The sequence below is a fragment of the Heterodontus francisci genome, chromosome 27, assembly GCF_036365525.1.
Source record: "Heterodontus francisci isolate sHetFra1 chromosome 27, sHetFra1.hap1, whole genome shotgun sequence".
In the NCBI taxonomy this organism is placed as follows: Eukaryota; Metazoa; Chordata; class Chondrichthyes; order Heterodontiformes; family Heterodontidae; genus Heterodontus; species Heterodontus francisci.
In genome coordinates, this window is record NC_090397.1 from 28,059,644 (window position 1) to 28,074,801 (window position 15,158).

Below are 15,158 nucleotides of genomic sequence, written 5' to 3' on the forward strand. Positions count from 1 at the left end.
AAAATCAATCCCATGACATTAAAGATCACTGAAGCTTTTGTGAAAAATAAGAGAAACACTTCGTCGACCATCATATTTCAAAACATGGATTAATCTTCTTATAAATTAGGTAATTTTAAATGTGCTTAGAAATGCATATTGGTGCTTATATTTAGTTCAGGGTTAACACAAAGTTTACTGAAGTTTAAGAACTGCACATAACTGAGTTAATATTTAAAAAGCATGCTTTTAATGGCTATTAAAGTTCACTATTGATGCTTTGTTTATGAAAAAGGAATTGAATAGAATAGGACAATCAATAAAACTTGAGGTTAAAAATGTTGTAATCTTTCTTTCATCATAACCACGGTTTCACACTGCCAAAAAATTCTTATTCCTTCATTGTAATCATAAACTTTGTATAATCCTGATTCAGTCGCCATTAGTTAAATATAAACAGACACAATTTTCATTTCAGCACAAATTGTATCTTGAAAGAAATCTAGTGAGGAATAATTAAAACAAGAAAATGTTGATATGTTCCAAAATACATAGTTGTACATCTTTGTACCAAATACATTATTTCCGCATTTAAACTCAAGTGATTAAAGAATTGAAAATTAATTCTAGGTCAAGGAACTAAATCAAGTTTCATAGTTAATGATCACTAACAATGCAATTTACCTGCAATCTCTCTTAATGCATGACTAGTTACAACATAAATCTCCTCAATTTCCTTTTGTGCCATCATTTGTAACACTCAAGGTCACCTTGAGTTATAGTGAATTATGGCTGGAAAGAAAACACCACAAAATAAATGAAAAAAGATCCGTCTACAGATCAATATATTCTTAAAGCCTCTTTGCAATCTTTATTTCTTGCTTTCAGAAATATGTATCGAAAATGGTGTATATTCTACTTGGGACAGGTGTCTAACCATGTGTTACACTCAAAGTTTTTGATCCTAAATTAATTCAGATTAATGCAGCTATTAACATAAAAACAGGTTGCTCAGCTATACTCATAAATCATTCCTCTGTACACGCACTTTATTTTCTCCGCCATACTAGTTTCTCCCCATTGTGACAATAGGCAGGCAAGCAACATGGTAGATGCAACAGCAACTGGGGACTTTTTAGTTATTCATATTTTACATAAAAATATGTCCTACTCACTGATGTGATCGAACCATTAAATGTTTGCAAATTTAATTGGTATTGCATCTGATATTTTGGCTACATTAGCCAATGAATCAACAGAGGGAGAAAAAGTTGGAATTTCATTTCTATAGTGTCATATTCCATATGTTTTTCAAATTAGATTCCTCAGAGCCCAGAAGACTCCCAAAGGAATCAAAGAGAGATCAGCAGAATCTTGTCCATCCGTCATCAGATTTGTGTATATTTCTGTAACGACCGACTTACTAGCAGCTTCATTTTGTTGCTATGCGCTAATAAAGTAGTTTCAGGAATGATAACACCAGCTTCCTTTGGATAGCTAACACTACCTTTTAGAAGTTAGGACAGGAGTGTGCCAAAATTTGCCAGTGTCTCCTTCACAAAAATGTTTGAAAGCCACCTGGACCATCCTGATAAGCATTCTTTGCTGATTGGGAAGAAAGTGGGAACAACACAGGTACCAATGGAGCTGGATTCACCAATGGTCTTCACAACACACATGCCAGAACCTCCAATTAGATCAAACAAATTTCCAATGGAATGTAAGTCAGGGGGTCCACCACTAGATGCCTGCCTCCACTGACTTTATTGTGCCCTTTCATTTCGTGGGACTTTGGGGGAAATGAAAAACATTGATATTGGAAGTGTCATTTCAAGTGACTTGGACCGAGACATTCTGTTAGTGCCAGAAGTTGGGGCGAAACGGGCATCACACCTGGCAAGTCTGACCAAAACTTTTTGTCTGTTTGTGAAACAATCCACAATATTACAAATGTGCACTCCTACCCCCAACACCAAATAATCAATTGGAACATCATCACCACAAAAGCCAACAACATTGGGAATCAGGAGAAAACTCTCCACTGGTTGAAGTCACACCTAACACAAAGTAAGATGGTTGCCACCAATCAGCACTCTCTTCTCATATAGTATAGATTTGTTGCATCCCTTACATTGGTATTCTTGTGAATTGTCCTGATGAGTGCAAGATGAAAAGCTTCTACAAAATGTCTCTGTTTTCAGCAATACTATTTCTTTTTAGTTTAGGCCAACAGCACAAATCATCCATATGGCTTTGACAATGCGTAGATGCAAGACAAAAAGCTTCGACGGCATGTCTCTGTTTTCAGCAATACTCAAGTTCTGTACTACCAAACAACTATTTAAAAATAAATACTTTTATCCCTTAGGCTGCTGGCAGGTCTAGGGATTTACAAACAGCCTGGCAGACATTTTAAAAAAAAACTTGCAGCTCATACGTCAAGATGTTAAAAGACACCCTGAAATAACAGCAATACACAAATGTAATTCAGTGACTTTATTAAAGTACGATTAACTCTGTACTACAAAATATATATCGATTTCTAAAACTTCAACTAGAAATTTAATGGTCCCCTGCTCTGCCAAGGAACGTGCAGGACTTCCGGATGCCAACAGCTGCACATCCTGACCCCCAACCGCACAGATAAGGCTTAATACCAATAAAGGGGAGGGAGGGTTCAGGTAAGGGTAAATTTATAAGTCTAAAAAGAAAAGTCCAGGCTGTAGAGCAGAGTAGCAATTTAGGTAAAATCAAAGTGATTGTGTCAGGATGGGACAGAGAGTTTAACAGCAGTAATGGAGCATTAGTGGCTAAGGCCAGATCAGGGAAAAATCCTAAATACATAATATTAAGGGTGCTTTATCAGAACATATGCAGCATTTGTAACAAGATAAATGATTAATGGCATAATAGAGATTAACGAATTTGATCTAATAGCCATTAGTGAGGTCTGGTTGCAGGGTGACCAAGGTTGGGAAGTAAATATTCCAGAGTAGGTCAGGCAGCATCTGGTTGATGAAAGATTAACTCTGTTTCTCTCTCCACAAATGCTGCCTGACCTGCTGAGGATATCCAGCATTTTCCGATTTCCAGCATCTGCATTATTTTAGCAGAAAGTGCTGGAAAAACTCAGCATGTCTGGCAGCATCTGTGGAGAGAGTTAACTTTTCAGGTCAGTGACCCTTCTTCAGAACTGGCAGATTATAAGAAATGTAATTTACTGATTAGGCACTCTGCAGCCTGCCGGACTGAACATTGGGTTCAATAATTTCAGAGCATGACGGGCCCCCCATTTTACTTTTATTTTTAGTTATTTTTTCTTTTTTAATTTTTTTTGTGTTTATTTTATTTTATTTCATCTTAGTTTGATCAGTTTGCCTACCCTTTTTTTTTTTCATGTTTGTACTTGTGGCTGTTCAGTTTTCAGTCCATTAACACCTTATCTGTACAACACACCATTAACGTATTGTTTGCCTTTGTTCCATGACCTTCTGGTCGGTTATTCTCCTTGTCCTATCTACACCTTCTCCTTTGTTATCTTTTGCCCCCACCCCCGCTTTACTTGCTTAAAACCTTTCACATTTCTAATATCTGCTAGTTCTGAAGAAGGGTCACTGACCTGAAACATTAACTCTGTTTCTCTCTCCACAGATGCCACCAGACCTGCTGAGTATTTCCAGCATTTCTTGTTTTTATTTCAGATTTCCTGCCTCTACAGTATTTTGCTTTTATCTTATTATGCTAAAGATTGACCACCTGTCAATCTTTACAATTTCGACCCTTAAAGATACGTTTCAGCCAATGGATAGCCTTAAAGTTGCTCCCAACTCCAAAATGGATGGTAGGAGTAGAGAGATAGAAGAACAACAATGAACAAAAATGACAGTTAAATTAACAAAAAAATGGCTGGAGTTAAGACAAAAATAGTAACATCAAAGTAAAAATGAGATAAAAGACAGAAGAGGAAAGATAAAAAGAGTAAGGATAATGAGAAATGAATACAGGCAAATTGTACCAACATAGAGTTAATATTACGGTAATATTTGACTAACTCTCTTACAGTAATATTAATGTTTAATTTTGTATAACAGCATATGAGGTAGATGCAAAAAAGTGCTGTGCTCAGGGGGAGAAGAGTTTCCATGAACATTTTTGTCACATTTTTAAAACAGGAGCCAAATTGCAAAAATAAGCCTTTGTTAGCTGAAAACCCCCTGCACAGGTTATTTTCAACACTCAATCAAGATCTAAAACTATAAAGATTGATGTAAAGGGAAAGAGATTTAACTCACGCCTTAAGCTGGTGGCCAGTGGTCCATGTGGTACATAAAATGGCTACAGCAAAAAGCCAGGTGCCTGAAATGTGCAGAAACACATCACTGTTTTTACAGGTCTCCAAATCCATATACCGTTTCCATTTGAAATAAAAACCAGAAATGCTGGAAAATGCTCAGCCGATCAGGCAGCATCTGTGGAAAGAGAAATAGGGTCAACATTTCAGGTCGATGAACTTTGATCAGAATCATTTCTATTTGCCAGATTGTCAGTGCACACTAACTGCTGATAAGGACAAAACTACTTAAGTCCAGTGAGCTCAAGCACAGGTTGGCAAGACCCAAGGGTTGTGGATACCAAAGCATGTGCAGAGGCAGCACTGGCATTCAACCTGCATAGAACATTGATAAACTTCTTGTTATTTGTCTAGCTAGACTCACCTTACCTGTTCCTTCAGACTGGAAGATTTAACGTGGTGCTTAAGATGATTAAAGGAATTGATAGAGTAAATAATGGGAAATTATCTCCACTCCTAGGGAATTCCAGAACAAGGAAACATAAGCTTAAAATTAGAGCTAGACCATGTCAGGAAGCACTTCTTCACACAAAGGGTAGTGAAAGTTTGGCACTCTACCTTCCAAAAAGCTGTTGCACCTTGGGGTCAACTGAAAATTTCAAAACTGAGATTGATAAAGATTTGTTAGGCAAGGGTTTTAAGGGTTGCAAAACCAAAGCCGGTAGATGCAGTAAATATACTGAAAAAACAAGATCTAATCCAATGGCAGAAGAGGCTCAAGGGGCTGAAAGGCAATAATCCGTTTAATTCATGTTCACATGCACTTTGCTGAATACACTAATGATTATCTGAGATGTTAAATTACAAGAAGCAAAGGTTTACCATTTACACCCATTGTGAATCTCACAAATAGGATTGCATTATTTGTGACTGCTTTGAAAGTGGTACATGAAGAAAAAAATGGAACAGAGATGCCAAAAGATAACTTTAGAATATAATCATATCATTTTCCACAACTGGAAACTTCCACAATGCTACAGACAAAACACTTTCTTAAAGATGCACTCAAAAACAATTAGGAGAAGGCATTTTCAGGATTATTTCTCGATAAGAATACTTCCTATAAATGAACAGTTGAAAACAGATTATTAACTGCTTGGGCGTTCTGCTCCTTCTGAATGCTTTATGCTTATGGTTAGCATTGCAGGAAAACTGAATGCAAAACTTAGACAACTGAGTAAGCCATGTCACAGTAGGGCACAATACACACATTGGATAAATGTGAGCTCTGTGTGTAGTTGAACTCGAGGGATCGATGTAGATGATTGCAATCTTAATTGACTGAGAGGAAAATACAATTTTCCCCAAGAAATGTAATCAGTGGCTGGACTAGAAATATATCATCTATCTCCAGGTGATTGGCTAAATTTTTCATTGGTGGCAATAACTCTTGTAGTTATCCATAACCTGGCCAAAGGGAAATTAATCCCTATATCTTTATTGGTTAAACCTTAAGGCTTTTGGTTCATTTGAAAGAAAAAAAACCTGCTTACTTTAGGTAGATGATTAACTGACAACATTAAAACACCTACAAAGCGGAAATATTCCTTGAAGTTAGAAAAGCTTTTTTTTTAACTTCCTCATTCTATTCAAATAGGGCTAATGCATGTAAGAATATAAATGGCTGCAATAAGGAAACTGTTAATGGGAACAAGTCATTGGAAAGGCAATTGCTCTCTCAGTCTTAAACCAATGCAATGAAATACTTTTTATTGCTTGTTATTGTGGCCCTGACCCAATTCAAAGGTAAGAAATATTTTCCACACAGTATCCACACAAGTCATTTTTGGGTTGCAGCAAAAAAAAAATACACTTCAAATGGGTGTTTGCTGATATCAGGGAAGTGTATATTTGTGATTATATATGTGATACTGTAAGCAATTTTAACTGCATAATATTTTTGTTAAATTATAAATTATTTTTGTGTGAAAACATCAATTTACTTAAGGAATTTTGATCTTAACTAGATTGTCTTTCAGAAGTTATTGAGCTGAAATCAAATGCTTAACCTTTTTATGAGAAATTTACTTTGGTTTATGTATTTGGTTGAGGTGCTGTGTGTTTCCCCAGCTGGTATATTGAAAAACATGCATTAACTATGCTGTGGAGGTTGTTTCTCCATATTCTGAGATTCACATATCTTGTTGCCTCTTACTATCATTGCATGTTAATAACATTTTTAATTAAATATATACTTAAAGCATTTCTCATTCATGGAATATTAATCAAGCTTTGAATTGTGCTCTTATTTAGGATCCTTATAATATCCAAAGTTTATCGCATTTTCATTTCTGAAGTATATTTTTATGTTGTTTCCAATCTATTTCAAATGTTCTTAATGCTAACATATCTGTGTGTTTCCCTGCTATACTTGATGGAGCAGTATTTGTGATGAACTTTTACTAAATGATAGCTTCATGTTCTGTGGTTTTGGTGGAAACTTGTGCAAAAAAAAGGCATTTTGTAAATAAAGACGAAAGAATGTGAAATTTTAAATTTAAAAGAATCTCAGCTGGATTCACTGAATGACTATCTTATTTGATCAGGGAGGCTACTGAGGCATGACTTTTAAGACCCTATTCTTGGATAAATTAAAGAGCCATACGAGATAATTAAAATGGTAAATTCAAGTTAATATTAAAATGTTAGAGGTCGGATAGCAGATTCATATCAAAATCCTTTACCTTTTTGATTACAATTATAAATAACATACAAACATACGGATTAGGAGCAGGAGTAAGCCACTGAGCCCCTCGAGCCTGCTCTGCCATTCAACAAGATCATGGCTGTTCTGACTGTAACCTCAACTCCATATTCCCAACTACCCCCGATATCTTTCACCCCCTTGCTTATCAAGAAGCTATCGATCTCTGCCTTAAAAATATTCAAAGACTTTGCTTCCACTGGCTTTTGAGGAAGAGAGTTCCAAAGACTCACGACCCTCTGAGAGAAATAATTTCTCCTCACCTCTGTCTTAAATGGGTGACCTGTTATTTTTAAACAGTGATCCCTAGTTCTAGATTCTCCCACAAGGGGAAACAACCTTTCCATATCCACCCTGTCGAGACCCCTCAGGATCTTACATGTTTCAATCAAGTCACCTCTTACGTTTCTAAACTCCAGTGGATACAAGCCTAGCCTCTCCAACCTTTCCTCATAAGACAACCCACTCATTCCAGGTATTAGTCTAGTAAACCTTCTCTGACTGCTTCCAATGCATTTGCTTCTTTCCTTAAATAAGGAGACCAATACTGTACACAATATTCCAGATGTGGTCTCACCGTGCTCTGTGTAACTGAAGCATAACCTCCCTACTTTTATATTCAATTTCCCTCACAATAAATTATAACATTCTATTAGCTTTCCTAATTACTTGCTGAACCTGCATACTAACCTTTTGCATACTAACCTCATGCACTAGGACACCCAGATCTCTCTGCATCTCAGAGAGCTCTGCAATCTCTCACCATTTAGATAATATGCTTCTTTTTATTCTTTCTGCCAAAATGGACAATTTCACATTTTCCCACATTATATTCCATTTACCAGATCTTTGCCCACTCACTTAACCTATATATATTTCTTTGTAGTCTCCTTATGTCCTCTTCACAACTTACTTTCCTACTTATTTTTGTGTCATCAGCAAATTTAGCAACCATACCTTCGGTCCCTTCATCCAAATCATTTATATAAATTGTAAAAAGTTGAGGCCCCAGCACTGAACCCTGTGGCACACCACACGTTGCATCTTGCCAACCAGAAAATGACCCATTTATGCCTACTCTGTTTCATGTTAGCTAGGTAACCTTCTATCCATGCTAATATGTTACCCACTATGCCATGAGTTTTTATTTTCTGCAATAACTTTGATGTGGCACCTTATCAAATGCCTTCTGGTAACCTAAGTACAGTACATCCACTGGTTCCCCGATATCCACAGCATATGTCATTTCCTCAAAGAACTCCAATAAATTGGTTAAACATGATTTCCCTTTCACAAAATATGTTGACTCTGCCTGATTACCTTCAATTTTTCTACATACCCTGCTATAACGTCCTTAATAATAGCTTCTAACATTTTCCCCAAGACAGATGTTAAGCTAACTGGCCTGTAGTTTCCTGCTTTCTGTTTCCCTCCCTTTTTGAATAACGGAGTTACATTCGCTATTTTCCAATCTAATGGAACCTTCCCCGAAACTAGGGAATTTTGGAAAATAAAAACCAATGCATCAACTATCTCAGTAGCCACTTCTTTTAAGAACCGAGAATGAAGTCCATCAGGACCCGAGGACTTGTCAGCCCACAGCTCCAACAATTTGTTCAGTACCACTTCCCTGGTGATTGTAATTTTCTTGAGTTCCTCCCTTCCTTCCATTTCCTTATTTACAGCTATTTCTGGGATGTTACTTGTATCCTCTATAGTGAATACTGATGCAAAATACCTGTTCAATTCATCTGCCATCTCCTTATTATCCCTTATTAATTCCCCAGACTCACTTTCTAGAGGACCAACACTCACTTTGTTAACTCTTTTCTTTTAAAAATATCTACAGAAACTCTTACTATCTGCTTTTATATTTCTAGATAGCTTTCTCTCATACTCTAATTTATCCCTCCTTATCAATCCTTTCGTCATTCTTTGCTGTTTTTGAAATTACATTTCAAAACTAGAATTTCTACTGGCCTGAACTACAAATGAATTATGGTTTGTATAAAAGTTGCATAAGTTTAAGCATCTTTTTTGCTGAATTATTCTTGGCTTTTCACTAGGTTGCAATTAATGTGAGACCCCCTACTATGTAATATTGGCTCTGGAAATCCACTGCATTGCCAGCAAGCTCCTGTCATAACTTCAGCTGGAGTCTGCCAGAACAGAGAGAAACAAAGCTGGATCCAATTACATGAAGTTCTGGCCTGCACTAAAATTTCTGTGATAGTCTTGAGGGGAGGAGCAGCAACCTGCCCCTTATAAGATCCATGGCATAAGAAATGTGCGGCAGGGATTCCAATCATCAGACCTCTGCATCCAAAACCTTCTTCCGGTACACCTAGAGAGGTCAGCAGCCCAGCATCCACAGGGTAGATTTAGGGCCCATTCTAGGCAGCCTGGGTCCAGATTCTGGGCTTGAATCCCTGAAGATTTGTCTAGGCAGGTCCAGCAAAGGCTGCAAAGTCATTTTTAAAATGGAAAGCTTTGGCCAGCCTCTGATGCTTAGCATGCAGGTGGGTAGTTAGAGCTATTTTGTTCAGCTCTAATAAGATGGCCCACTAATGTGGGGAAACATAGCAGTACATTTTGCATTATAAGGCTAAACCATGTAATGCTGATTAAACTAAGTGGATCTGAATACAACTGTTATTCTATATGTTAACTCAGTGTGAAATAATGCATGTAAGACCTTCTCTCACTCTATATCTTCTGTTTGCCTTCAAGAAATTGAAGAAGTGAAAGATGTGAATGTCCATTTCAGATCATAATGGTTTACTTTTGTTACACCCTGAGGTTATGCCATCATATAGTTAGATAATCGCCACTATAGACACACCTCTGAATGCAAGATATTTACAGGAGTAATAAGCACTGTTCTTGCACCTGAGAGGATATCTAAGACCAGACTCTAAAACTTGCAACAACTCATAATATTGACCCAGATTTTGTGGACAGCAGTGAAGTGATGCCTCTCACCGCTGACTTCAAAGAAAGCTGCCCACAAAGATCTAATGATCTCTGTGGCGTCGATTTCACCTTTCCTGATGTTAATTTAATTCCAATCGCCCAGAGGGATCTCCAGCATCCAGTAACAGTGACGTCATCAACAGACTAAGCAGTCAATCACATAAAAGAATTCTCACAAACAGCAAACCCCGAAATAAAAAGCACTGATTATGCTTCACTTTTTAATCATTTTACATGCAGCAAAATAAAGATTGGAGCATACACGTGGGATTTAGGTTGAAGCCAAATTATCATAAACAAACTTCTAAAAAATGTTTTTATTATTTTAAGAATTTATGGATTTTTTTTACCAGAAATATGAAATTCCACAAATATAAAATTAGTTTTTCAAGACCAGACATGTTGTTCAGCAGTAATTATGAAGTTAGTATGCAGTTTAAAACCCAGTTACACCTCATTCAACAAGGCACAACTTTTTCAAGGGATTTTACAACAGGACTAATAGTGTAACAAAGTGGAAGTTGTTGTCAAATCAAAGGATTTTGAAGATTTTCATGTGTGACGATTTCATAAGCGCAACCTGTGGAGGAGTGGGGAATCACGATAAGCAACTTCCGGATTTCCGTTTTTAACTTCGCATGTCAATGTCGAATTCTTCAACGATATGAGTTCACCTGTATTTGCTTTTATGGTTTGCTGGTTGAACTCAAGCTTTCTTTCACTGAACTTCTTCAAGTCATGAAATAATTTTCTTACCATGTGCCACTTATTCTTAGCAATCAAAACCTTGTTTAACTCTCAAGGAATTCACCCCTCCTTCCTGTTCCTTGACATCAATTCCAAAATAATAAAGTTGTTCTTGGCCCCGACTTCTTCCATCGCCATCAGAAATGCCTACCTTTACTTTAGTAAATCAAAACTTTTAGGTTTGATTTAGTGTGCTAGTTTTATATCATTACTTCTGGAATTGTAAGGTTTCTTTCCTACTTGTTGAGGTAATTAATAGTGGTTATTACTGGTCTCCACTTCATTTGGCTTCATTTGGCACCACATGCATGTCTATCTACAAAACTTGGAAAAGTAGACAGTTACAAAAAAGCTGACATGGCCCCAGAAAAAGATGAACTCAAACAACAGTACACCACTGAAAATAACCCAGAACAAAGGCTTAGAACCATAGGATCATAGACTTAATACAGCACAGAAGGAGGTCATTTCGCCCATCATTTCTGGGTTTTTTTCTAGAGCATCCAAAACTAATCTCACAATCCCTCTCTCTCCATAAGCCCTGTATCTCAGGTTCAAATAATCATCCAAATTTTCCTTAAAAGATAGAATGATTTCTGGCTCAAGCTCTCCTTGTGGCAAAGCATTGCTGGATCCAACACTGGTCAGTTTGAAAGATATTTCTCAAAATCTCACTCCTCATTCTCTCAGTGGCAATTTTAATTGGACACAGCTTGTCACAGTCCCCAAGCAGAGGAATGGGTCTTCTAGAAATTCTCTATCCAAACCCTTCATAATTCAAAAAAGGCCTTGATTAAAACTTCCCTTCCTCTAGTTAAAAAAAAATCTCTCCCCATAATTATAGTTCCCCAATTCTGACAGCATGCTGGTGGGTTTATGTTGTATACTGTCCATGGCTTTAAAGTCCTTGCCATAATGGGGGCATCCAAAATTGCAGGTGATACTCTTTCAGCCTAACCAATATTTTGTATAAAATGATCACCACGCATTTACTGATATCTTTTGTGCCGTTTATTTATAAAACTCAAAATTCTATTGACCCTTTCTATAACTTTATGGGAAGGACTTTGAACTGCAGCAGGGGTGTAAGATGGGTGATAGCTGATCAGTTGTCTGTTATACACACTGCCTGATTTTACTACCCAACAAAGCCAATGAACAGGAAAATTGGACATGGTGGCCGGAATTCTACGACCCCCTCCCCTCAAAGAGTGGGTTGGCGGTAGGGGGGGTGTAAAATGGAGTGGGAGGCTCGGGGATCCCTTCCCGACCCGCTCCCACCTCTGCAGCCATTTTACGTGGGGCAGCGGCAGCAAAAACTGGCCTGCCCATCCCAGGCCAATCAAGTGGCCAGTTAACGGCCACCTAAGGACCTCCGCCCGCCATCATGCTGGTCGGGCGGCCCAGGCCTGAGAAAAGCTGCCTGACAATAGCAGGTGACTTTCTGACCACCTGTGCGGTCTCATGATCAGGCACCCTGTGCCCGACAGAGGGCCGCCCCCGTGCCCCAAGCACTCCCAATGCCCAACACACCCCGACCAATCACCCCCAGTGAGGCCCCAAAAATTTACCTGCACCCAGCGCATCCTTCCTTGTCTTGTTTATGCTGGGTTGCAGCCCTAGCAGTGGCCACCGCTCCTGGTGGTGCTGCTGGGAATAAGAGCTGCACGCCCAATGATTGACCAGCTGCTCCATTAGGCGGGTCTTCCTGCCTCAATGAGGTGGAGGTCCTACCTCAGACCAATTATAGGCCTGGGGACTGTAAAATGTGGTCTGGATCCCCAAACCAGGCGGAGGCAAGATTGCCACCGACTTTTCAGTTGGTGGATGGCTCCCATCCAATGAAAGTAAAATTCCGGCCCGTGTTGTTAAGGTCAGCTGATTCACTACTGCCATTTTACACCCCCCACCAACGGTGAGCACTCCGGTCTGAATACCTGCACTTGAAGTCTCGGAATTATATATTTGAACTCCTAGGTTTCTCTGCTCCTCCACTCACTTCAGCATAGTTCTGTTGAATCCATACTCTCATTCCTTCTTTTTCTTCTGGAAATGTATTATGACACACTGTATCCACATTTCATTGTCAAAACCGCCATGTCTTCCTGAAGTCTTCTACAGATCCCCAAGCTGCCTTGACAGATTGGGGAATGTCAGCAGACCAAGGCTGTGGAGATTCCAAGCTCAGGGAAGTAGCCTGTCATTACCTAATCCCAGTACTGAGACAAAGAGCTGTCCCGAGGAGCTCATTTTAATACAGAGCAACCATCCACATCTCAGAGCCCAGGCTCTCAATTGCGACTTAGAAGAGGAAAAATTGACAAGTCACAAAGGTAATGCCCAGTGGTAAGTTGCATTGACTTCTCAAATAGAAATTTCCAAAAAACTTATATGACTGCTGTCATAAATATTATTCTGATGTTCATTATTTTCTGTTCCAAGCATTAAATTGTACTGGACCTGATGATGTTTGTCAATGTGAGGCCCGATTGGGTTTTTGCTTTTAATGATGAATGCAGTGTTCTGAAGGGTTGCACCTTAACAATATGTGCAACATGGTGCTTATTGATTTGTATAGCTATAATATGATCAAATCTTACTGCAAGCATTTACACACTGAAACATTTGGCCCAATAGGACTATGTTGGTGTTTATGCTCCACAAGCTTCCTCCCAACTCTCTTCAGCTAACTCCATCAATAAATCTTTCTATTCCTTTCTCCCTCATGTCTTTATCTAGCATCACCATAAATTTATCCATGCTATTTGTTTCAACTACTTCTTGTGGTAGAGAATTCCACATTGTAACTATTCTCCAGGTAAAGAAGCTTCTCCTGAATTAGTGGCTATCTTATATTTATAGCCCCTAGTTCAGGTCTCACCCCCAAGTGGAAAAATCTTCTCTAAAGATGTCTAAAAACAACTTCTTTTAAGAGGAATTATGTCAGGGTGCAAGTATTAAGTGGGCGCTCCAGGAGTCATAATGGAACCAGGATTGTTCTACAATTGCATCACTCTGTACTGCATTGAAGTGTGAGCCATAATATAACCTTCAGTAGAATTTAAACCCACAATATCTGACTCAGGTGTAAGGGATATTAACTGAGCTAAGCTGATGAGGTGTGTTTTACACTCGGCAATGGCTAGGTGACACCCTCTGATGTTTGTTTCACAGCTCTCTCCCTGCAGTTATCCGTGACCCTACTTTACCCTGCTCATGTCCAAATCCTTCTGTCTCTGTGGGGGAGGCAAGGTGTGTATTCAGATTCTGACTTTGTGTCCTCAATTTCCAGGCCATCTTCTAAGAGCGGACACAACAGATCACCACAATTCACAACACATTGGTCAGAGTCTTTCTTAATGGTGCCAGAAGTCACAGTGTTAGATATATCTAGTTTCCAAGAGGTCAGCCAGCACCTTGTACTTGGTTCCAGAACAGTGCAGGAAGACTGGCATGCAGAAGGATGAAAGATTGCAGGAAGTGGGCTGTAATTCAGAGTGTTGCGCAGAAACGTGCAGCCTCACATTAATTGAACATTAAGGGAGTGAAATCCCTTTCGACTGACATAATGGTGTGGATTGAAAGTAGCTCCAAGTACTTGTCCAAACCAGTGATCCAATTAAAACTTCTGGCTTGCTCGCTCACTTGTTTTGTTGCAGTGCCAAATGGAATGAACTGGACTGCACTGACAAACAGGGCATTCATTACTTTTCTTCTGTTAGAATGGACTAGCTTAGCTAAATTTGCTTGTGATCTGTTGGCATGAGCCAAGGTCAATAATTTCAATGAGTTACTGAGCCACAGTAAGTGTTCTCCTTTGTGCATAACTCCTTACCGCACACAGCTAAAGCATCGCGTATGCACAAAAGAGATGCCAAGCAATGGTAACTGAGGCAATTTAAGGGTGATGGAGGATCAGTAAACTCTTGAGGCCCAGGGCAAACATCATGAATGGAGGTCAGAATTCATAATAACTGTGCAACATGTGGATATTTGGCAACTATGATGCTGAATGTAAGGTGGGCAATATTGGAGCTGTAAAGGGTGCAAACTGCTCAGCAGGAACTCCATACAGTTACCATCTCAAACCTGTAGTATCATTATGTCCAATAGTTATAAAAATAGGGCTATTCGTATGATAAATATATCCAAAAATAGGGCCATTGATGTTTTAAATATTCTCGCATGCTCTTATACTTAGCTATTGTTTTTTTTTACTTAAGTAAATTGATTTAATTCCTGTGTTATTGTTTCACGCACTTCACCAGATTTGGTCTGGGGGAAATCCATTTTAGGGATCTTTAAATCTGAGCTTGGGTCAAAGCTCCAAAATTGATCAGTGCAAATTTAAACCGTTTTCTTAATGCAATTACATGAATATCCTGGAGAGCATTTCCATTGTGT

At 38.6% G+C, this 15,158-nt stretch overlaps 1 protein-coding gene across 2 annotated transcripts in view; it reads left to right on the plus strand.

Moving 5' to 3' along the window:
* Positions 1-5,907: 5,907 nt before the first annotated feature.
* The window catches only part of LOC137384715 (mucin-2-like), a 94,182-nt gene continuing 84,931 nt past the window's right edge, over positions 5,908-15,158 (plus strand). For both annotated transcript variants that reach the window (XM_068059029.1, XM_068059030.1), the window contains exon 1: positions 5,908-6,076. In XM_068059029.1, the coding sequence (XP_067915130.1) occupies positions 6,028-6,076 (49 nt within the window). In that variant the 5' untranslated portion in view covers positions 5,908-6,027. The remainder of the gene's footprint in view (positions 6,077-15,158) is intronic.